Source organism: Myotis brandtii, unplaced genomic scaffold (assembly GCF_000412655.1).
Source record: "Myotis brandtii unplaced genomic scaffold, ASM41265v1 scaffold84, whole genome shotgun sequence".
NCBI lineage: Eukaryota > Metazoa > Chordata > Mammalia > Chiroptera > Vespertilionidae > Myotis > Myotis brandtii.
In genome coordinates, this window is record NW_005371410.1 from 3,841,999 (window position 1) to 3,867,840 (window position 25,842).

Genomic DNA, 25,842 nt, shown 5'->3' on the forward strand with positions numbered 1-25,842 from the left:
TCCAGTACTATATCGAACAGGAGTGGTGAAAGTGGGCATCCCTGTCTTGTTCCTGTTCTTAGGTAAAATGGTTTTAGTTTTTGCCCATTGAATATGACGTTGGCTGTAGGTCTGTCATATAAGGCTTTTATTATGTTGAGGTATGATTCCTCTGTTCCCACTTTGCTGAGGGTTTTTATCAAGAAAAGGTGTTGGAATTTGTCAGATGCTTTTTCTGCATCAATTGATAGGACTATGTCATTTTTATCTTTCAATTTGTTTATGTGATGTATCACATTTATTGATTTGCAGATATTGTACCATCCTTGCATCCCTGGGATAAATCCTACTTGGTCATGGTGTATAATCTTTCTTATGTAATGCTGGTTCTGATTTGCTAGAATTTTGTTGAGGATTTTGGCATCTATGTTCATGAGGGATATTGGCCTATAATCCTCTTTCTTTGTGGTGTCTTTATCTGGTTTTGGGATTAGGGTAATGCTGGCTTCATAGAATGAGCTTGGAAGTGTTCCTTCCTCTTGAATTTTTTGCAATAGTCTGAGGAGGATAGGTTTTAGTTCTTTGAATGTTTGGTAAAACTCCCCTGTGAAGCTGTCTTGCCCCGGGCTTTTGTTTGCTGGAAGATTTTTGATTACTGCTTCAATTTCATTGGTAGTTATCAGCCTATTCAGGTTTTTTTTTATTCTTCCTGATTGAGTTATGGAACCTTGTATTTTTCTAGGAATATGTCCATTTATTTTAGGTTGTCTAGTTTGTTGGAATAGAGTTGTTCATAGTATTTTTTTTATAATCCTTTGTATTTCTATGGGGTCTGTTATTTCGCTGCTTTCATTTCTGATTTTGTTTATTTGGGTCCTCTCTCTTTGCTTCTTGGTGAGCCTGGCTAGAGGTTCATTAATCTTGTTTATCCTTTCAAAGAATCAGCTCTAGATTTTATTGATCTTTTGTATTGTTTTTTTTGTCTCTATGTCATTTAGTATTTGTGCTCTGATCTTTATTGTCTCCTTCTTTCTGCTCACTCTGTGCTTTTCTTATTGCTCTCCTTCTAATTCTTTAAGTTGTAGAGTTAGATAATTTATTACTATTTTTTCTTTTTTTTTTTGAGGTAGGCCTGTAGAGCTATAAACTTCCCTCTCCGGACTGTTTTCACTGTGTCCCATAGATTTTGGATTGTTGTGTTTTCATTGTCATTTGTTTCCAGGATGTTTTTAATTTCTTCTTTGATCTCTTTGGTAACCCAGTCATTGTTTAATAGCATGCTATTCAGCTTCCAAGTGTTTGAATTTTTTTTATTGTTTTAATTGTAGTTTATTTCTAATATTATGCCATTGTGGTCTGAGAAGATGCTTGATATGATTTCAATCTTCCTGAATTTAGAAAGACTTTGCCTGTGACCCAATAGGTGGTCTATCTTTGAAAATGTCCCACGTGCACTTGAGAAAAACGTATATTCCGTGGCTTTGGGGTGAAATGTTCTAAAGATGTCAATTAAGTCCATCTGATTTAGTGAATCATTTAGGATTGCTGTTTCTTTGCTGACTTTTGTCTAGAGCAGCGGTTCTCAACCTGTGGGTCGCGACCCCTTTGAGGGTCGAACGACCCTTTCACAGGGGTCGCCTAAGACCATCGGAAAACACATATATAATTACATATTGTTTTTGTAATTAATCACTATGCTTTAATTATGTTCAATTTGTAACAATGAAAATACATCCTGCATATCAGATATTTACATTACGATTCATAACAGTAGCAAAATTACAGTTATGAAGTAGCAACGAAAATAATTTTATGGTTGGGGGTCACCACAACATGAGGAACTGTATTAAAGGGTCGCAGCATTAGGAAGGTTGAGAACCACTGAAACCCTGGTGGTCAGTGTGCATCATGGAGAACTTTTTTCTTCCCCAAATCAGGGAAGTTTTCTGACATTATTTCTTCAAATTGGTTTTCTAACCCTTGTTCCTCTTCTTGTCGTTCTGGCACCCCTGTTATATGGATGTTGTTTTGTTTCGTGTTGTCCCAAAGCTTCCTTAGGCTCTCCTTCTGTCTTTCAATTTTTTTCTCCAATTGCAGTTCAGTTTGGGTGTCTTTTGCTGCCCTGTCTTCTAATTCGCTAATTCAGTCCTCTGCTTCTCCTAGTCTACTGTTGAAACTTTCCATAGTGTTTTTTATTGTAACTATATCACTCTGTTTCCTCTTGATTCTTACATAAGTTGTTGATTTTTTTCATCCATCCCAGTTTTTGAACTATATGACCCTTATTCTGAATTCTTTTCCTGACACATCGCATGCCTTCGTTTCACTTAGCTTTTCTGGTGATTTTCCCTTTTCTTTCCTTTAGGGTTTTTTTTGTCTCCCCATTTTTTCTCTCACCGAAGGATCTAGGTGTTGAGTCATGTGGGGGCTGCTCCTCGGGCAGCGGTGGCTACTCCGGTGGTGGCTGCTCCTCAGGCAGCAGTGGCTACTCAGGCAATGGCTGCTCCTCGAGTGGCAGCAGCTGCTCCTCAGTTGGTGGCAGCTTTTCGGATGCGCACTGCTCATGTGGCTGCTCGCAGCAGTGGTGGGCTCCCAGACACAGCAGCTCACCCTTTCAAGATGGCATGGCCTCTGTGGTAGAGCTGGCTGCCCTAGGACTCTGCAATGGTAGCAGAGGCTGCCTGGCTAGGCGAGCCCGGTACGCCAGCCCCTGAAGGTCCTGCGGGATCTAACTGTCCCTCACTCACGTATACACACACACACACACACACACACCATACTTCCACACAGTCCCCTTTCGCTCCCTCACTCACTCAAGCTTTCTCCCTTACTGCCGTCTTTCCGGCCGCCATCTTCCTGCCTCTGTAGTTGGGTCTAGAGTGTTACTGACCCATTTGTGGATGGCGTCTCCTCTCCAGGTGTCTGGTTATGTGGCTCGCTCTCTACCACATTGACCAAACAGGACAAAATGCAACTCAACAAGGCATGACACAAAGCAAACAAAACACGAATGTGCTCACGACACCGATAACACCAATATAAGTGACCATCAGAGAAAAGAGAATTAGGGGAGAGTAAAAAGAGCACAAATTATATTGAGGAGAGAAAAGAAAAAGAAGAAAAAGGAAGAAAAAAGAAAAAAATATATATATGTTGAGAAAACACCACAAAACAAACAGATAAACCAATAAATGCAAACAACAAACACCCAGAAAAGAGGATAGGGGCAGAATCTGTAGAGGCCGAGCTTATATACAGACAGCATACATACTTTTAAAATGAATTGTTTACAGATTTATCTTAAATATTTTTATAAGGTTAATAATGTGCAGACCATTATTATGATATCTATTCTCAAAGCAGTCAAGAATATAAAAAACAATTAGAGCAAGGATTAATAGGTGAATCTTGTAGAACATCTTAATCCTGAAAGTTTTGTTTAAGGATTTGTTTAGACAAATCTTTGTGTATATATCATGTACCTGTGATTATGTACTATTGATGTTAGCATTAAAATTCATATCTGCCTTTTTAAAATTATAGTTATCAGACTTTGAAAGTAGTTAAAGAATGCATAAAAATGAAGCTACTTAATTAAGACAATATGTGAGGTCAAATAGAACCTCACTTATAAGTTATTATGCTGAAATTAGAGTTTTATTTTGATGCCCAAACATCAGTAGATATAATCATATTGACTTGTCACCATAATTCTTTGTTGGAATTTGTTGAAGACCATTCATACCTGAATATAACACATACCTGAGTGTAACCTCAAGTGTGCCTTAAAAAGAAATCTGATTTTCATAAAATTTAAGAACCAAGCAATAGTAAAATTATGGGTAGATTTATATCCTGCTCTGTTAGTACTTTTTAAAACTTACTGAAAACTCAGACATATTAAAAAGTAGAAGAAATTATATGACGAGAGTTGTATGAATCTAGATAAATTGTGCATCGCACGTGAGTTACAAACTCACAGCCAACTTTTTTTCTCTATGTCCCTCCACCTACTCCTGTATTGGAAACAAATTTAAAACATCATTTCCTTTCTCCCATAAATATTTCATGATATATCTTTGAAAGAAAAAGATTTTAAAAAACATAACTCTAATATCATTTATACTTTCAAATATCTAGTGAATGTTCAGATTTTCCTGTTTATCTCAAAATTCATTTTTATAGTTTTTCTTGAAAAAAATATCCAGATATTATCTATGCATTGCAGTTGGTTGATATATTTCAAGTGTCTTGATTTATAGTTCCTCATTCTTCTTGTATTCTTCCTTTCAAAATATTTATTGAAGAAATTGAGTTAGTTGTCTTTTAGAGCCTTCTGAGAGTCTGGGTTTTGCCAACTACACCCTCATGTTTAGCGTGTTTTTCTTTTGCCTATAATTTTTATAAACTGGTAGTTAGATTTAAAGTCTTGACCAGATTTAAGTTTTACTTTTCGTCAAGAGTATCTAATAGGTAGTGGTGTATATTTCAGTCAAGATGCATATATCTGGTTGTCTCTCTTTTTGTGAAACTAGCAGCCATTTGATGTTTATTGCCTAGACTAATCTATTATGGGTTCCAATCATGATATTCTAATTCTATACTTCTTTATTAATTTACTAACTGGAATATTTCCTTAAATCAGTGTTTCTACGTAACAATTATTTGATAACTCTGAAGGACATTTCTTATAAGTGTAGGCAGAATAAATTCTAGATTCTTTTCCCTTATTTAGAACTTTTAAAAAATAGTGATTTGAAAATCCAGCATCTTCCAAAGGTGACTGATGAGTTTTTAAAAATATTTTTATAAACACATGGAATTTATATATATTTGAAGTGTTTAAGTTCTTTGCTGTTTTTATTTTTATCAATGTTCAAATTGTCCTATCTTTTGTAGGAACCTCCTCCAATTCATTATTGAGACATGATTCCATGAGTAGTCATTGATTGTTTTCTTACTTTGTGTTATGACAAGATACTCCTACGTATTTTCTGCCCCAGACTTGTAATCTGCCATTTTTCTAAAGAGCTCTAGTTTCTCTTAGTAGGAAATGGTATTTTAAAATTACAGCCTAGGTACCAGAGGTAATTTGTAGTGGAAAGAGCTAAAGAATAATTTTCCCTTTATAAAAAAAATATGAGTTTATATTGATAGTTTCAATTAAATTCAGGACTGTAGAGTTTTTACTTCAGTCTTACTCATATCCTTTTGAACAGGCTGAAAACTGTAGTTCCTAATGATGTCAACATAATTACTCATTTGTTTTATCCTACAATATAAATAGAATGCTCTCAGAACTAACAATATGATTACTTTTGTAATGTAGGATTTCTTTTCCTTAAGATATATTCTTTGTGGATGAATGGATAAATTACTGTTTTAAAGTCAGTTGAAATAATTCTCTTTGGACCTGAGGGATATTGCACAGTAACTCAAACTGATGATGACAGAGATTGAATTGAGTCAATCTGTCCTGATAGTCCTTCAGATATTTATATGTACCCAGAGCAGGACCTGGCACATAGTAGGTGCTTGTATTTGTTAAATAAATGAATGGCTTGGGAGCTACTGGCATTGATGTTCAGTCAGGGGTGGAGAATGTCCAGCCCATGGGCCATATAAGACCTGCAAAATCATTTGGAATGGCCCTGCAAAGCATTAGAAGTGAGTTAATTAAATGTTTGACCAAATATAGCAGGCTAATTTTTAAGTTGATACTTTTGTATGGCCCAAGAACGGTATTATAAATATCCAAATGGCCCTTGGCAGAAAAAAGGTTCCCCACCCCTGCAGTAAATGATTAGTGAAGAAAGGACTCAGAATATCTGAATATTTTATCTGTAAAAGCAGACAAAAAAACAGTCACGGAATTTCTAGAACCAGGTTTCCTATAACATTTAACTGGAAGTTAAAAAGAAAAATAGAATTTGGGAGGTGATGTGAAACTGTTGCAGTTATTTTTGTTAAGTTAAAGGACTCCATTTTACTAAAGCATCACATTATTGCACAAGTACTGTCAGAAAAGTTTTGCCTATAGTTCCCTTAATCGTGGAGTGAATTTGGATTTTTCATATGTAACATTTTCTTCTTCCTTTGTAGGCATTTGGGATCACAGCTTTGTGAATTAGAAAAACTGATAGATAAAATGATGATTGCAGAATTTTCTACTTATTGTCACAGTGACTTAAATAGACCACTGGAAGATGACTGTCAAATTTTAGAAGAGGTATGGTTTTAAAGCACTGGAATGAAATTTATATCATTGCTTGGTGCTAATTCCTAAAATCCTTAGTTTAGAACACATTCTTCTCAGATTATAGTGAACAAAATTACACTAAATTTCAAGTTTTATTAGACCTATAAAGTACTTCACATGTGATTTTAGCAAGTACCATAATTGTTTATTATCCTGTGAAATTAGAGAATAAAATAATTTTATAGCTTAATTAGAAATTGGAGTTAAAATGAGGTCTCTATATAGATTATAAATCAAATTCAAAATGTAGATATGGACAAATTAACGTATATCCATGTATATGCATGTACTGGAGTATATCTCTTTAAAAAGTGATTATTCTTATATGATAACTCATTAGTCATTCACATTCACTGAGCACCTATTATGAACATGTTTTATGCACATGCATATACAAATACATCATATCCAGGCTTTACTTATCTGGTAACTTCTCAATGCTAATTAATGCTAAGAACTAGTAAAGTTCCAAAAAGCCCAGATAGCAGTCTAAGTAGTTAAGAGCTATTTGTACCTGTTAGCAGTTAATTCTCCACAGATAGTCCAGGTCATCATTCCAGTCTTCTAGACCACTAATTAAAAAGCACATGGATCACGGAGTATTGTTAGTCATCAGGGTTTAAGAAGGGTATTTTCTAGCTACTTGAAACTAGGCTAAAATACATTTTTGTATTGTCTTGCCCTTAAACCAGCTTCATTTGATCCACTCTTATGGAATAGGATTTATTTGTTTTAGAACACTGACTCCAAAAATCTGATGACCAGATTGCAGTAGAAGGGTTTTTTGTTTTTTTTTTCCAGGCTTCTAAAAAATACCATGTGTAGTATAGGTTTCTGAGCATCTAAAAATAAAACCCTTGGTGTTTAATATTTCTATCTCTAAGATTATTTGGTATTTAAAGTGTGAAGTTACACACTCTTCTTTTATTTTGATAGGAAAGACTAGTATCTCTTGTATTTGGACTTTTAAAACAAAGAAAACTTAATTTTTTAGAAATCTATAGTGAAGAAATGATTATTACGGCAAAGAATATCATTAAACAGGTAATTATACATTTTTTATTTGATATATTTTGTTCTAGAATCTTTTGTGAAGTTTGTTTTTACATGATCCTAGAAATAATATATATAGTATAATAGTAATATTTTTTCATTTATTTAAAAGCTGAAAATGTAGAAAAGTAGAACATAGCCCTATCAGCTAAAATATTATAATAATATTTACAAGTATAAATTGTTACTGATGTTTTTAATTATTATCATCCTATATATATTTTTATTTGTTAATATATTTCAGTTAGATTTTTAGTGATTGTATAAAATTTCATCAATATTATGTTAAACTTAACATTTTCTTTATGCTGCATATGCAAGTTGTTTTCAGTTTGGTACTGTTAAGAACATTGTGACAAGTGTCTGGTATACAGTTTTGTTTGTTTGGTTTTATATAAGACTATTTCCTTATAACTGATTTCTGAAAGTGGAATTATTGGTCAGAAAGTGACCAATTTTAAAATTTTTAAAAATTAACAGTATATACTGTCACCAGCAGTAGATAAATGTTCATTTCATCTTACATTTGATCTCTAAGAAATCATAATTGTAAACTGAAATCCATGTGTTTTTTTTTAGTCTTTCCTGATCTCTGTTTTGGCTTTTTTTACTCAGATAAATCTTATTTACTGAACTTCAGTTTTTCTGTATAAAAAAAAACAACAATTTAAAATGTGTTTACTAGGCTTAATTGACCATCATGAAGTTGAATGTACAATACCAAGTTTTTAATGTTTAAATAAAATCAAATAAAAAATTATAGTCACCCCATCTTTTACCTCTTTCAAACACTGGCTGAAACACTATTTTAAAATAGTTAAAACCACTTTAAAAAATTGTTGGCACTATCTGCTAGTGCTAAATATACACTTATGACTCAGCAGTTCTACTTCAAAGTATTTACCTGACAAAAATGCATACATAAGCTCACCGAAGACACAACAAGAATTTCATTGTAGCACTATTTATATTAAAAAAATGGAAAAAAATTCTGTCATCAGTAGAAAAGATAAATAGAATTATGGTATATTTATATAATTGAATACTATACACCAATGAGAATGAATAAATTACATACAACAATGTGCATGAATATCACATACATAATGTGTAGCCAAATAAACTAGACACCAAGGAATATACACTGTATGATTCCACTCACTTGATTCAAACATCTATTGTTTTAGGAATCAGGATAGGAGTGACTTTTGGGAGGAAACAGTTACTTGGAGGAGAGCAGGAGAATGGCTTACTGACAGTGTTCAGTTTCATGATCTGAGTTCTGGTTACACAGGTGTATTCCATTGTGAAAAAATATTGAGCAATAAACATAATTTGTACAATTTTCTGTAAGAATACTATGCTTTTAAATAAGTTTTTTAAACTGCTGTTTTAATTCCCAGACTTCTCTTGAAGTCTAAGCATTTTTTTTTTCAACTTTAAACTGTTGCATGTATTGCAAGAATATGTAACTTCTGCTCTAGCTGGTTTGGCTCAGTGGATAGAGTATCGGCCTGGGGGCCTAAGGGTCCCAGGTTCAATTCCGGTCAAGGGCACATGCCTGGGTTGCGAGCTAGATCCCCAGTGGTGGGTGTGCAAGAGGCAGTCGATCAATGATTCTTTCTTATCATTGATGTTTCTATCTTTCTCTCTCTCTCTCCCCCCCTTCCTCTCTGAAATCAATAAAAATATATTTAAAAAAAGAAAAAGAAAATGTAGCTTCCAAAATAAATTTCTTTTGGAATTACATTTTTTTAAAACTTAATTCTAGTTGGTAAACAATATTATATTGGTTATATTAGTTTCAACATTTTTATATCTTATAATGTGATCACCCCACTGATTATAGTAATCATCTTCCCTGTGCAAACTTATCACAATATTACAGACTGTATTCCTTTTCCCCTTTTCACGCATCTACTCACTTCTGGTAATCATCCCTTTAGTCTCTGTTTCTATAAATCTATTTTTGTTTTGTTTGTTCATTTGTTGTTGTTTTTAGATTCCACACATAAGTGAAACTATACCATATTTGTGTTATTTCACTTAGCACAATACCCTCTAGATCCATCCATGTTCTTGCAAATGGCAAGATTTCATTCTTTTTTATTGCCGCATAATATTCCACTGTGTGTGTGTATATACACATTATACAATACTACGTATGTGTGTGTCACACATCTTTAGCCATTCATCTATTGACATTCCTGATGAACAAAATTGTCAGCAGAATACTAGCAAACTGAATTCAACAGTACATTAAAGGATTATACTACATGATCAAATAGGATTTATACCAGGGATACAAGTGTGGTTCAACATCCAAAAAACAACGTGATTCATCACATCAACAAAACCAAGGATAAAAATCCTATGATTATCTCAATAGATGCAGAAAAAGCACTTGACAAAATTCCACATCCATTTATGATAACTCTCAACAAAGTGGGTATAGAAAGATCTTACCTCAACTTGGTGAAGGCTCTATATGACAAGCACACAGCTAACATCATACCTTATGGTGAAAAGCTAAAAGCTTTTCCTCTAAGATCAGGAATAAGACAAGGATGCCCACTCTCACCACTATTACAACATAATACTGGAAGCCCTTGCCACAGCAATCAGACAAGAAAAATAAATAAAAGGCTCCAAATTGGAAAGGAAGAAGTAAAACTGTCACTATTTGCAGATGACATGATACTATATATAGAAAACCCTAAAGAATCCAACTAAAAGATAATAGAATTAATAAAGAAATTCACTAAAATAGTGGGATACAAAATTAGCATACAGAAATTAGTCATATTTTATTTGGGGTTTTAATACGGGGTTTATATCTTGTTCCTAAGTATTATAATTCTGTGTTCTTTTATGTTTTGAATAGTTTTAAATAGTAGGAGATTTTAATTAATACAGTTTAAGCTACCCTGGAATAATTATTTAATAGGGTAATGGTAATGCTGAAGTTTTTTAAACACCTTGAGGTATGTATAAGAGACACAAGAGGAGTCTGGTAAGATAATTATCAGAATCTTTGAGGCCTTTTTACTTTCATTTAATTTTAAGATGTATTTTCAAAGTAACACTTTTTAAATTTTTTTTCATTTCTACCCATTGAAGCCCTTTTAAATATACGTACAGTACTTAGAATTCACATTAATCACATTTTTTTTTAAATTTTGCAGTGTGTGATTAATAAAGTTTCACAAATAGAAGAACTAGACACAGATGCTGTTACGAAGTAAGTATAAATATCAGTCACAGAATTCCTTCTGAATTCTATTAAGGGAAGAGAGCAGTTAATAGAATTCAAAAGGAGAAAGATATGTAGTGGTAGGGAAAAAAAAGACATTCAGTAGTTGAAATTATCTTCACTGGAGGGAGGCAGTCATCTGGAGGTAACCCCTCAAGGAGAGGAGATGGAGTTATGAGCACCTTTTGTCCTTCCTGTCTTTTTAAACAATTTTTATTGATTGTTTTGGGGTTTTTTTTTTAAGAGAGAGTAAGTAAGGGAGAGAGAGAGGGAGAGAAACATCCATGTGAGAGCAAAACATTGATCAGCTGCCTCCTGCACACCCACTACAAGGGGATTGAGCCCACAACCTGGGCCTGTGCCCTGACCAGGAATCAAACCTGCAATCTTTCAGTGCTCAGTACTACGCCCAGTCAACTGACATACATTGGCCAGGGCTCTTCCTTCCAATCTTTTGTAAAGGACCAAGCCCAGCAGATCAGCCTCCCAGGGCAGACAGAGGTTAGAGAGGATACAATGTAGATATGGAGGGGGGAAATTGAAGATAATCCATTTCAGAGGATATCAGTGTAAAATTTAAATTAGTTGCCCAAATAATTAAACCCAGCTTCTAATTGGCTTTGAAAAGTTGAGTACATGATTTTGAATTGCCCATATCTATAACTTTATTTTCACCATTGTAATCCCTATTCTTTTATTTTGAGAATAGTGATAAATATTTTATGACCTATGAATTTCTCATTCAAATAGATAAACTTTATTGACTGGCCTAAAATATGACTAACAGTATGGACAAATGTGAAACTCCTCTAGGTCAGACTCATAGAATGAGGATGTGGAGTTTTAATTTACATACCATTACCTAGTGAAAACTCAGTTTCAGAGTTAGTTGGAGCAGCCCTAATACTGCAGGAATCACTAGTGCAGTAGTTAGAAAAGTTAAGTTATTGGGACTCTTTTAAAAGCCCTATAGAAATGGAGAGTCAGTTATTTTTAATTTTTTTCTTCCCTAGGATATTTCCTCAAATAAAGAACTTCCTGTATCTCAAGTATAGGAGTATCTTTGGAAAATAAACTCTTAGCTGTAGCAGCATTCATTAAAAATTTAGTGTAATGTCATTGTAATACTATAAAATATTTTTATGGCACTGTTTTGCATTAACTTTTTATCTTGAAGTTATTGATTGTTGTCAGCTATAAAATATTGGCTATACTATTATATATTATACTAATACGATATATAATGACTCATATATATGTATACTGATACCATACTGGTCAATACATAGAACTTTTTATGCACCATGAATTATTCTATGTACTTCTTATTAACTCAGTTAATATTCATAGCAATCATACAAGGTAAGTTCTGTTACTTTCACCCATGTTAAGGTGAGAAAATGAGAGCATGCAGGGGTTAAGTCACTTGTCCAAAGTCATACAGCTAGTAAATGGCAGGGCTGGAATTTGATCCAAGGCATTGTGGGCCCAGAGCTCATGCTCTTAGCCACCATGCCATATATGGAAAAGTACTTTTTAGCTTGTAATTAGAAAAGTAGGTTATTAAGTTATTAAGGGAGATGTTATATTCCTATTTTTACTTATTTCAGAATATTTCTTCTCCACCTTAAACCAAAATTGGTTTATCTCTCTCTGGCTTTTCACCCAATGGTCACGAATCATGCTCACATGGAATTATTTTGTAAGATTCATAAGTCAGTATACTTGACTAGATTAGTCTTAAAGATATTTAACCAAGCAGGAGTTGGTTGGTAATTGACCCCAACTCAATTTTTTGATATAAGGTATCTAGATGAAATTACATAATTCTTATGTTACTAGCTAGTATTTAGTATACTAGTATAAAAACTATACTAGAATTTAGTATAGTTTCCTTTAATTCGTACGTTTATTTCATATATCATTTGACCCAAAGACAATCATTATTTTTGTTTGATTTCTTTTTTTTTTAGGCTCGCAGATCAGATGAGAATGTTGAATTTTCCTCAGTGGTTTGATCTGCTAAAGGATATTTTCTTTAAGTTTACAGTTTTCCTACAGAGAGTTAAGGTAAGCTTATATGATTATCAGTTTATCCAAAATATCCCTAAAATTAAGTCAACTTTCTAGATTTATAAATATATATAGAATCAAACTAGAACAAAACACAATTTCTTTTTTTCAGTAATTTTTCTAAGTCCTGTTTTTAAATAAGATTTGAAGTGTTGCAGAGTATTTTGGTACCTTTTATAATTTGGATGATTTATTTGATATTAAAAAGAAATAAGCTTGCTTGGCATTAATTGTTATACAATAATATTTTCTGATTTCATGAGGCTTGAATCTCTCTAGATTATCTAGAGGTCCAATGTTGTATAAAATTCAAAAATCTGTCCTAAATCACTTAATTTTTCTAGAAATTTAGTGTTGATGGCATTTTTAAACATATTTCATATTTAAATTGCTTTATTAATGTCCTTTGTTGCAGGTTTTTATTTCATTTTTCGATCTGGGATCCAATTAAGGATCATGTATTACATTTAATTATTTTGTCTCTTTAGTCAAACCACTTACTTTTAGGCCATTAAATATAAGGAAAAGAACACATACCACACAGCGTTTTGGGGAAGAAAAGATTTCACAGGCTCTAATACATTTTGTTTGGGATTGTATTTTAATAAGAGAAAGTCATTAGGAATTACTGAGTATAGTAGGCTATTTATGAAATGAGATATTCTTTTAATTATCATATATCAGTATTATGTTATATGTACTGGTTAACATTCTGGCATCTCCTGAGTATCATGTTAAAATGGTCTTAGGGACTTAGGGACTTATCTATGACATGACTTTCCATTGATGACATTTGAGTATTGCTAAGTCACATGCATAAGCTCTCCAGAGTGGGAAAAGTTGAATAAAATGTTATTCACTATACCTAATTTAGACTCCTACCAAAATGTTGATCCCACCTGTTGACAGAGATAGGAAACCTGTATCTGTGGATTGATCAATAACTAGGTCATGTTTTCACTTTTCCTTATATTCCCACCATGACATCACTTCTGTTATTGCATGTCTGGAAATGGAGGATTTTCACATTGCATAGAATTGGCATTCTCACTAAGATCCTTGAAAATCTCACCAAATCCCTGATGGTCTCATGAAGATTCTTGAGTAACCTTATAACCATGGTTTTGAACTCTATATCCAGTAGTTTGCTTTCTTCCATTTCTTTCATTTGTTACATGTTTCTTTGTCTCCACATTTTGCCTGCTTCCCTGTATTTGTTTCTATGTATTGGTAGAGCTGCTATGTCTCCTTGAGTAGGTAGAGTGGCCTTGTGTAGTAGGTGTCCTATAGGGCCTAGTGGCTTAGCCTCCCCAGTCACCTGAGCTGGGCACTCTAGGCGCCCCCCTTTGTGGGCTGTGTGCACAGTCTTGTTGTAGTTGAGACTTGATTGCTGTTGGTGTCACTGGGAGGAATTGACCTCTAGGCCAATTGACTGTGAAGACCAGCTGCGACTACAGTGCGAGAACTGCTGTGCAGGAGACACCCCTATAGAGCAGGACTTGCTTCAGTGGGACTTTGGTGTTCACTAGGTCTGCCACTTGAGTGGTCACTTATAGATATGTAGAGCTATAATCTGATATGGTCTGATGATGACCACTGGGTGCACTAGCTCTTGTGTCTCCAAGGAGGTGCAAAGTCAGCCACTGCCTGAGGCCACCCAGCAGGAGCTACAGAGAGATCTGCAGATTCCTCCTATTTGTATCGGGCTTGGAAGTGCCCAGGCAAGGCTTAGCTGTAAAGCAAGGCAGGCTGGTACTAGTGCCAGGTCTCAGGCCTTTTATTGATAGATTTGGGGCTCCTTGACCCAGCTACAGCTTGTTTGAGAGATTTTAGCGAAGTCTGAAGCCTGAGCAAGGACAGGCCATTCATATGCAAAAGCTGCTGCAAAGAGCATGGGTGGGGCTGCAAATTGGATGGGGTGGGGTCTCAGGGAATCACCAGGGCAGAGCAAACAGAAATGGCTGCCAATCAGCCCTGCAAAAGGGGAGGTCCCAGCATAGGAATAATGACCCCTGGGAGCACCTCCATCTGGGAGAAAGCCACTCCCGAGTTCCTGCCTTGATGCCAGATAATCCAATTCCTATTCATAAGTGTCTGGTGCCCCGGGGATTCACATTGGCACTAGAGCTCAGAGGAAGTAGGACCTTGTAAGTTTAGTTTATGTGCTGGCCCTTTAAGAGGAACATCTGGGTCTCCAGCAGCCTCCATGTCACTCAACCACAATCCCCGCTGGTTTTGACAGCCCTTAGTTATGGGGACTTCATTTCCTAGCTTTGGGAGCCTGGGTTGGGGATCTAGTGTGGGCATGGGACCCCTTGCTCCTCACGGAGGGCCTCCACAGAGGACATTTCCTTCCTGATTAAAAAAACTGCACACACGGGTGCCGGTCCAGCCTGGTCCGTGCCTCTGCCCCTCCTACCAGTCTCAGTGTGCTTTCTTCTTCACTTCTCTAGTTGTAGGACTTCTATTCAGCTAGCTTTCAAGTGGTTCTGGATGATGGTTGTCTGTATTTTAGTTGTAATTTTGATGTGGTTGTTGGAGTCAGCGAGTAAGGTGTTTACCTACATCGCCATCTTGGTTCTCCCTTAACCATTTTTAATTGTACAGTTTAGTGGCATTCACATTGTTTTGCTACTATCATCACCATCCATCTACAGAACTTTTCATCTAAAAAAACTGAAACTCTGTAGCTATTAAAACAATAAGTTGCCCAGCCTTTGTGGGTCAGTGGTTGAGTGTCGACCTATGAACCAGGAGGTTGTGGTTCTATTCCAGATCAGGGCACATGCCCAGGATGTGGGCTCCATTCGCATAGGGGGCATGCAGGAGTTAGCCAACCAGTGATTTTCTCTCATCATTGATGTTTCTATTTCTTTCTCTCCCTTTTTCTCTCTGCAATCAATAAAAACATATCCTATATAATAAAAGCATAATTTGCTAAGTGTCTGACTGATTGGTCGACTGTTTGGTCGACTGCTCGACCAGTTGCTATGACATGCACTGACCACCAGGGGGCAGACGCTCCAACCAGTAGGTTAGCTTGCTGCTGGGGTCCCGCTGATTGGGACTGGGCGAGAGGGCTGGACACACCCTGGAGCCCTCCCATGGTTCCTCCCCAGCTGGCTGGCCAACCTCCCGTGATCCCTCCCCGGCTGGCTGGTCCCCATCGGCCCTGATCCGGACTGAGCGAGTTGGCCCCAATTAGCCCCGATTGCTGGCCAGGCCTAGGGACCCCACCCGTGCATGAATTTGTGCACCGGGCCTCTAGTTAAAAAATGAAATAAAATAAACAATTACTTACCTTTTCCTCCTTCCATCTCCTGGCAACCACCATTTACTTTCTGCCTCTCTGAGTTTGACTGCTGTAGGTACCTCATATAAGTGTAATTATATAGTATTTTTTTGTTGTTAATCCTCACATTAGGGTATTTTCCATTGCTTTTCAGAGAGAGCAGAAGGGAGGGAGAGAGAGAGACATTGATGTGAGAGAGACATATCAACTTGTTGCCTCTCATATGTGCCCCAACCGGGGGTGGGGAGTGAACTCACAACCTAGGTATGTGCCCTTGACTGAGAATTGAACCTGCAACTCTTTGGTGCGGGAGCCGATGCTCCAGCCATTGAGCCACACCGGCCAGGGCTAAATAAACAGTATTTGTTCTTTTGAGATTGGTTTGTTTCATTTAGCTTAATGTTCTCAAGGTTCATTCATTGTGGCATGTGTCAAAATTTCATTCATTTCTAAGGTTAAATAACATTCCATTTAAATATATACACTGAGTGGCCAGATTATTATGACCACCTGATGTTTGTAGGCAAATTAGCTATAATTTCGTGAAGTTGCTAGAGGGCCAGACCATTATAAATAGGGAAGCAGGTTGTTGACTATGACGGTAGAAGTGATTTTTTTTCTGAAGATATGGGTAAACAACGCGATTTAACAGCCTTTGAACGTGGGATATATATATAGTATATACCACATTTTGTTCATTCCTTCTTCTGTCAGTGGACACTTGAGTTGCTTCCACATTTTGCTATTGTGAATAGTGCTTCACAATATGAACAAATATCTCATAGCTGCTTTCAGTTCTTTGGGTATATGTTCAGAAGTGGAATTGTTGGATTATATGACAATTCTTTTTCTGATTTTTCGAGGAACTTCCATGCTGTTTTTCATAATAGCTGCAGTTTTATATTCCCACCAGTAGTGCATAATGATTTTAATTTCTCCACATTCTTGCCAACACTTGTTGCTTTTTCTTTTTTTGATAGTAGACATCATAATGGGTGTAAGGTTGTACTTCATTTTGGTTTGATTTTCACTTTTCTAATGATTAAGTGATGTTGACCTTTTTATGTGCTTATTACTATTTTTAATATCTTTGGAGAAATATCTTCTTTGCTGCTCTTCCTCCTCCTCCTCCTCCTCCTTCTCTTCCTCCTCCTTCTTCTTCCTCCTTCTTTCTCCTTCTTCTTCCTTCTTCACCTTTTAACATTTCATGTAATATTGGTTAGGTGGTGATGAATTCCTTTAGCTTTTTCTTGTCTGGGAAGCTCTTTATCTGACCTTTAATTCTAAATGATAGCTTTGCTAAGTAGAGTAATCTCTGTTGTAGGTCCTTATTTTTCATCACTTAGAATATTTCTTGCCACTCCCTCTGACCTGCAGAGTTTCTGGTGATTTGATGTAGTCTGAAGCTGTTCATCAGGTGTGGGAGTCTGACCATTTTTTAATCAGATGTTTTTTTGTTTTTTGAATTGTAGGAGTTCTTTATATATTCTGGCTATTAACCCTTTATCAGATATATGATTTGCAAATATTTTCTCTCATTGTATGGGTTGCTTTTTCACCGTTTTTTTGTGCCCTTTGGTACACAAAAGTTTTTAATTTTGATATAGTTCACTTTTTCTTTTGTTGCCTGTGCTTTTGGTGTCATATCCAAGAAATCATCACCAAATTCAATGTTGTGAAGCTTTCCTTCTATGTTTTCTTCTAAAAGTTAATAATTTTAGGTTATATTTTAGATCTTTTAACTATTTTGAGTTAATTTTTATATATAGTATAAGAAAAAGGTCCTACTTTGGTTTTTGCCCTGTGGGTATCCAGTTTTCTAAACACCATCTATTGAAGACGGTCTTGTTAACCTTGTCAAAAATCATTTGATCATATATGTGAGGGTTTATTTCTGGGTTCTTTATCCTATCCATTGATTTATATGTCTATATTTATGACAGTACTACACTTTTTGATAATGGTATCGCTTAGTAAATTTTGAAATCAGATCTCCAACTATGAGACCTCCAACTTTGTTCTTCTTTACTGTTAATTATATTTTGAATTTTTATTAAAATTCTTGTTTGTTGTCTGTACCCCAAAGATTAAGCTGATTTGTATAGCTGGGAAGAGAAAGACTGTGTCACCATCATAGTCTTTTTACTAAAAGAAAAAATTAAGACAGGAAATATGCAAGATGGAAAGATATGAAGAAAAGTAAAATGAGGTTGGGGATATAATCACATCAAAGATTAAGACTATAGTGGGGATTAAAATATTCAATGGGGAGTGTGGCAAGGAGCATGTTTGTGATAATAGAGAAGTTACTGATCAACAGAGAAAGAAAAAAATGTATGCATAAACACTTTGGTAGTGTAGCCCTTAAAGGCACAGAATTTCTGCAATATACTGTATGGGCTATTGTGTCTTAAGAGTGCTTTTAGTTCCAAATAACAGGAAAATACAATGGCCAGAGTGTCTTCAGCCATTAAGGGGACTTACTAGTATATATAACTAAAAAATATCCAGATGTAGGTCAGCTTTTAGGTATTTGATAGAAAAGTTGATGATGTTATCTAGCCTTGGTTTTGTTTCTCTGCATTTTTCTCAGTTTGTCTTCTATGCATCTTCTTTAGCTTTAAGCTCAGGCCATGGTGGTTCCATGTGCTGATTGCATGAGCTTACCAGCCGTGGGCAAACTACGGCCCGCGGGCCGGATCCGGCCCATTTGAAATGAATAAAACTAAAAAAAAAAAAGACCGTACCCTTTTATGTAATGATGTTTACTTTGAATTTATATTAGTTCACACAAACACTCCATCCATGCTTTTGTTCCGGCCCTCCGGTCCAGTTTAAGAACCCATTGTGGCCCTCGAGTCAAAAAGTTTGCCCACCCCTGGCTTAGACCCTTAATCCTGTCTTTGAAGACCTGAAGTTGGAGTCTCTTAACCTAGAACCATGTAGATCTTGAAAAAGAAATCAGTAGTTTTTAGAAAGGGGGCAACAAGTTATGAGAATGCCACCATGAATATTAAAGTAGGCAAGTAGCTCCTTATTTCCTAATAGTTCATAAAAACTTAATTTATATATAATTACTCTTAATTCATCTAGCTTTCAATATTTATTAAGTACTTCCTATGTGCCTAGCACTATTCTAGGCATTAGGATTAGAGTATATCAGAGCTAACATTCTAGTGAAGACCTAGAATTAAAAAGTTAAAAATATAATGATAACTGTTATATTTTTAAAACTGGGTAATGGGATGGAGTTGCTGGGAGGAGAGTCAGAGAAGGCCTCTTCGAGGAACTAACTTTGTGCAAGAACCTGAGTGATGAGAGGAAACACTTATGCAGAGGTCAAGGTGAAGAGCATTCCAAGCAGAGGAAACAACAAAGGGCCTTGAGATGGGAACAATAGAATTTAGAAGAGTAGAAAGAGAACCAGAATGTCTGCAGAGTGGTGAGTGAATGAAAACAGGCATGAGATGAGGAGAGAAATGGATCTAAGGTTAGGCATGGTAAGGAATATGGATTTTTTTTTCTTTTAAGCAAGCACATCAATGAATATGATTTCTTACAAGCAAGTTATGTTTAGTGTAACCTATCTAAGAGGTTAGAGAAATCTGCAATATATTTAGGGAGATTTTAATTTACAAAATCAACTAAAATACAGAAGTTTTATTTAAGCTTTAGGTAACCCATTTCTCTTGAGCAGTTCTTTTTCACAAGTCACCTTTACAGTGTAATAAAATAAAAGATTAGTAGAAATTCTTACATACATGACCTTGACTCATTTATAAAATGTTCATACACAGAATTTACTTTTAGGAACTTTAGGTGCAAGATATTTTAAATCCTTTAAAAATGTATCCTGTTTTCTTATAGGCAACGTTAAATATCATTCACAATGTTGTTCTCTCAGTTCTTGACAAAAACCAAAGAACTAGAGAAATGGAGGATATTTTGCAACAGAAGAATGCTGCAAAGGATAATTCACTGGACACAGAGGTGGCATATTTAATCCACGAAGACATATTTATAAGTGATGCATTCAGTGAGAGTGAATTAACACCTATAACAAGTGACACTACCTCTCAAAGAAATGCATCTCCAAATAGTGAGCCCTGCAGCAGTGATTCGGTATCTGAACCAGAATGTACTACTGATTCTTCATCCAGCAAAGAGCAGACATCATCATCAGCTATTCCAGGAGGTGTGGACATTATGTGAGTATGGTAACTGCTTCCAACTAAACAAGATTTTGAGTCATCTTATTAATGGTTTCAATAGGTTGATTATTCAGTTTACTGAAAAACCATACAAACTTTGGTCTTGGAATTTATTTTAACAAAAATCAATTTTATGAAACAGGTATTTTATTGGAAATGTATGAAAGGTAGTTAGGAGGTGAGCTTTGGAAGTAATCGAGAATTGGAGAAGTTTAAGGCTAGAAAGGAACCATTTAAGTAAATGCCTTCATTTCAAAGAGCTTAGATGACTTAAAGACAGTAGTGACAGAACTTGTCCTGAAACTCAGATCAGTATTACCTGTTTTTCTTTTCTTCTATGTCACCCTTGTATTTTGTATGTAGTAAAAATCTGTTTGATTTAGTTTTTGATTTTTCAAAGACATGAATTTCCAAGTGGATCACATTGTCTTTTTAAACATTACTTTTTAAAACTTAATATTTTGAAATAATTTCATATTTACAGAAAAGTTGCCAAAATAGTACTAAAGACTTTCATATATCCTTCACTTTGATTTCCCAGTTGTTAACAGGTTACCATATTGCCCTGTTTCTCCCACCCTTCCTTTTTCTCTCTCCTTCTCTCTTCCCCTTTCCTTCTTTGTCTCATGTTTTTTTTCTGAATCATTTGACAATAGGTTGCAGACTTGATGTCCCACTATCCCCAAATACTTCAGTGTATATTTCCTAAATACAATACCACTCCCTTAAATAACCACAGTATACCAATTAAAATCAAGGAAACAGTGATACATTATTACCATCTAATCTACAAACTGTATTAAGAATTCACCAATTGTCCCAATAATCTAGAATATAGAAAGAATGAAAATAAACAAAGCCAATAAAGTCTTTCTGGTACAAGAATATAGTTTGGATTTAATTATTGTTAAGAATCATAAGAACTCAGAACTTCTGTTCATTTTCACATAAGTCAGCTTATGGCTGAGGAGCTTGCATTTACAGCATAAAGTCAACTATATCACCTCCATTCCCCACCAAAAAGAAAACCCAAAAAAACCTCTGAACTACATATTAATAAAAACGTTTTTTTTTCTGTGTTCAGTCTAATAGTTTCACATTTACTGGTTAGGGTACAGTCTAAAACTGCTATTAAAAGAGATGTAAAAACCTCTATAGCTTAAGCAATATAGCATTATGGTCCTCTCATGTAACAATTCAGAGGTAAGTGGTCCAGAGCTGAAAAGGCAGCTCTCCTATCCTAATTGTGTAGCATCTATCTTTGTATAAGGAGGCTGCTCCAGGTTTGTTGTTGTTGTTGTTGTTGTTTTGTTTTTAAATTTAATTCTTTATTGTTTAAAGTGTTACATATGTCTCCTTTTTCCCCCATTGACCTTTCCGTGGATCCTTTGGTTGATCTCTCACCACCCAAACTCCCCCACACCCCTGCCTTCCCTCTGAGGTTTGATGGTCTATTCAATGCTTCTATGTCTCTGAATCTATTTTAGTTCATTAGTTTATGTTGTTCATTATATTCCACAAATGAGTGAGATCATGTGATATTTATCATTCTCCGACTGGCATATTTCACTTAGCACAATGCTCTCCAGGTCCATCCGTGCTATTGCAAATGGTAAGAGTTCCTTCTTTTTTACAGCAGCGTAGTATTCCATTGTGTAAATGTACCACAGTTTTTTTAATTTACTCATTTGCTGATGGGCACTTAGGCTGTTTCCAAATCTTAGCTATTGTAAATTGTGCTGCTATGAACATAGGGGTGCATATATCCTTTCTGATTGGTGTTTCTGGTTTCTTGGAATATATTCCTAGAAGTGTGATCACTGGGTCAAATGGGAGTTCCATTTTTAATTTTTTGAGGAAACACCATACTGTTCTCCACAATCACTGCACCAGTCTCTAGTTAGAAATAAAATTACACTAATTCTGGATTCTGGTCTCATCCTCTTCATCTTTGTAACTTTGGGTAGGTCACTTTAAACCTTTAGAGATTCAGTGTCCTCATCTATAAAGAAGATATTTACATACTTGCCTCTGAATGTGAGAACCAAACAAATTACTATTTGTGAGAGTACTTTAAGAATATTAACCCCTCTATTATTTCAGAACATTAGTAAATAAATTTAGTGATACTATAATTTTGAAGGATAGCAGGAAATAACTTTCATTAATACCTTACTTAATCCAGTTAAAGTAGTGGTTTGCCTCAAAAATTAATATACATCAGAGCCTCTTTATAATATCTTTGAAAATTATTTTAATTCAACTGAAAGGGAGAAAATGATGCTAAGGCACTAACTTGGTTTACATAAACTGAATTGTTGCCATGGAATCTGTGATCTTTACATATACCAGGGGAAAATATATAAAAATTGAAAGTGATACATTTCCTTCTCAAAACTGGAAAAAATGCATAATATCTTATAAATATTTCTGTTCAATTTTAAGGTCTCTGAGGTCTCAATTTTAAGTGATCTATTATATCCTCTCCAGTGCCAAACATTTAAACATAGTAAATGCTCAGGAGATGTTAGTTCAGTTAAACTGAATGTTAACAAACATTCATAATTGTAAGTAAAAAGAGAGCTTGTTTGTCATTAAATAACATTCCTTCCTTTTTTTCCTCCTTCCATTGTATCATCTTAAACACCTGTGCACAACTTATTACAGCAACCACTTTATACCTAAGTAGAATTTTTTTTTGCTGTCATTTTCGCAAAATTTCCAACCAGAGTCTGAACTTTTTTTTTTGTTTAAATTAAATCTTTATTGTTCAGGTTACATTTGTTCCTCTTTTTTCCCCCCCATAACTCCCCTCCTCCCAGTTCCCGCCCCACCCTCCGCCCTCACTCCCCACCCACTGTCCTCATCCATAGGTGCACGATTTTTGTCCAGTCTCTTCCCGCATCTCCCATTCCCCTTTCCCCCCCAAGAATAGTCAGTCCATTCCCTTTCTATGTCCCTGATTCATTATAATCACCAGTTCATTCTGTAAATCAGATTATTTATTCACTTGATTCTTAGATTCACTTGTTGATAGATGCATGTTTGTTGTTCACAATTTGTATCTTTACCTTTTTCTTCTTCCTCCTCTTAAAGGATACCTTTCAGCATTTCATATAATACTGGTTTAGTGGTGATGAACTCCTTTAGCTTTTCCTTATCTGTGAAGCTCTTTATCTGACCTTCAATTCTGAATGATAGCTTTGCTGGATAAAGTAATCTTGGTTGTAGGTTCTTGGCATTCATCACTTTGAATATTTCTTGCCACTCCCTTCTGGCCTGCAAAGTTTCTGTTGAGAAATCAGCTGACAGTCGTATGGGTATTCCCTTGTAGGTAATTGAGTCTCTTTCTCTTGCTGCTTTTAAGATTCTCTCTTTGTCTTTTGCTCTTGGCATTTTAATTATGATATGTCTTGGTGTGGTCCTCTTTGGATTCCTTTTGTTTGGGGTTCTCTGCGCTTCTTGGACCTGTAAGTCCATTTCTTTCACCAGGTGGGGGAAGTTTTCTGCCATTATTTCTTCAAATAGGTTTTCAATATCTTGCTGTCTCTCATCTTCTGGCACCCCTATTATTCTGATGTTGGTACGCTTGAAGCTGTCCCAGAGGCTCCTTACACTATCTTCGTATTTTCGGATTCTTTTTTCATTTTGCTTTTCCGGTTGGGTGTTTTTTGCTTCTTCGCATTTCAAATCTTTGACTTGATTCTTGCGCTCCTCTGGTCTGCTATTGGGTGTAATATTCTTTATTTCAGAGCGTGTATGCTTAATTTCTAGTTTCTTTATCATAGCATCGAGGGTCTCATTAGTTTTCGTGAAGCTCTCCAAAAGTTTATTGCAAGCCCTCAAAATTGCGTTTTTTAGCTCTATATCCTCCATTTCTGTCATGTTTTTTTGTCTCCGCATTTTTTATGCTTTCTTGGTGCACCCCCTAGTGGTCTTTGTGCGCAGTCTTGTTCTAGTTGAGCCTTGATTGTTGTAGTTAATACTAGAGGGATTTGACCACCAGGCCGACTGGCTGTGTGAATCAGCTGTGTCTGCCGCGGAAAACTTCTGTCCTCTGGGGAGGTGCTAATCTAGCCTTTGCCTGAGGCGATCCGGCAAATGGCTCTGCGCAGGGCTTGGGCGGGGCGGGCTCAACAGGGCGGGCGGAGGGAGCGGTTATGGTGCCCTCAGTCCCGTTCCCAGAGGCTCTGCTTCTCAGAACCCCAGGAACCGCTGCAAACCTCGGAGAGAAAGCTGCCTTCCAACTGATGCCAGACACTCCCGCTTCTCCCGTTTGAGTCCGAGTCCCCAGCGATTCGCCCGTATCTGGAGCTCAGAGTCTGAGACTCCCCCCTGACCGAAAACGACAACCGCGCTCTCAGCCACCAGCCCGCTTTGCGCGCGCACCTCCGCACCTGAGTATTTTCCACACTGCGCCTCCTCTGAGCCTCGGTGTGCTGTTATTTTTCCTTCTAGTTGAAGAGTCTCTCCTCAGCCAGCCTTCCTGTGGTTCTGGGTGATGTCCGTTCCGTCTTTTAGTTGTATTTTTGAAGTGGTTGTTCGAGGCAGCAAACTCTGGCGTTAACCTATGTCGCCATCTTGGTTCTCTCCCATACAGTGGGTTCTTTTTTCGTTTTGTTGATGGTTTCTTTTGCTGTGCAGAAGCTTTTTATTTTAGGAATTGGGGATAGGATAACTCAACCAGGAGTATGTGTTTTGAAACAGAATGGGAGTTCCTCAAAATAAAATGGAGATGCTAATACCAAATAAAGAGGAAAAGGATGTTGGGTAGGCAAAAACAATAGTCATTACATCTTCTTTTTCTACCCATCATCTTTTGCTCATTGTGCCTCAAATAAACATTCTAAAAAGTTTGTATTTTTGGTGGTATTTGCGTATGCTCATTTCTATAAAATCTCCCTTAAATGATAATAATTTGAGATGAAGTTTGGGAACCAGTAATAGAGCGTAGTTCTTCACCCTGTATATAAAGTAGTGGAAGCCATATTTACTCTAAAACATCTGCTATCCAAGTTCAACCCAAGTAAAATATTTTTTTTTAAATTAATAAATCTTTTATTGTTCAGATTATTACAGATGTTCCTCTTTTTTCCACCATATCTCCCCTCCACCAGGTTCCCACCCCACCCCATGCCCTTACCCCCTACCACTGTCCTCATCCATAGGTGTAAGATTTTTGTCCAGTCTCTTCCCACACCCCCCACACCTCCTTCCCCCCAAGAATTATCAGTCCATTCCCTTTCTATGCCCCTGCTTCTATTTTTTTTTAACCTAAAACATTTTAAAACTTGAGCATAACATTTCAAGAACAAAAAGTGTTTTAAGTCCCAATTTCAATGTCCAAGAGTTCTGAGTCCAAGTTTCAATGTCCGACAGTTCCTTATGTGTAGGTGTCAGCAATGATATTTCAGTTCTGGATGGTGGACAAATGGTGGCAATGCAGGTCCGACCCTCTCTGGTTTGATCCTGGGCAACCTGCAGCGACGCACAGCTGCTGACTGCTAGCATGGCAAAGTGACGTCAGCGTCCTTCATCTCTGGATTGTTTTTCCTCTTGTCTTCATGGCTGGAGCATTCCTGATAATTCCTCTCTGTTGCAGGAATCCACATGGTCTTGGAGTTGTTTTCTGAAAATATACAAACATATTCTCGACCGAAGGTTAATAAAGGGAGTTTTACTTGGGGTCTTTTTTATATTTGCCCAAATGATTTTCCTTTGG

The 25,842-nt window shown here is 36.2% G+C and overlaps 1 protein-coding gene across 8 annotated transcripts in view; it reads left to right on the forward strand.

Moving 5' to 3' along the window:
- Positions 1-25,842, forward strand: part of VPS54 (vacuolar protein sorting 54 homolog (S. cerevisiae)) — a 101,656-nt gene that overhangs the window by 48,625 nt on the left and 27,189 nt on the right. For all 8 annotated transcript variants that reach the window (XR_001360286.1, XR_001360285.1, XR_001360287.1 and 5 more), the window contains 5 exons: positions 6,082-6,208; positions 7,175-7,282; positions 10,477-10,532; positions 12,518-12,614; positions 19,777-20,117. Coding sequence is in view for 5 of the 8 variants with exons in the window: in XM_014532036.1 (XP_014387522.1) it covers positions 6,082-6,208; positions 7,175-7,282; positions 10,477-10,532; positions 12,518-12,614; positions 19,777-20,117 (729 nt within the window). In the remaining 3 variants the exon portion in view is untranslated. The remainder of the gene's footprint in view (positions 1-6,081; positions 6,209-7,174; positions 7,283-10,476; positions 10,533-12,517; positions 12,615-19,776; positions 20,118-25,842) is intronic.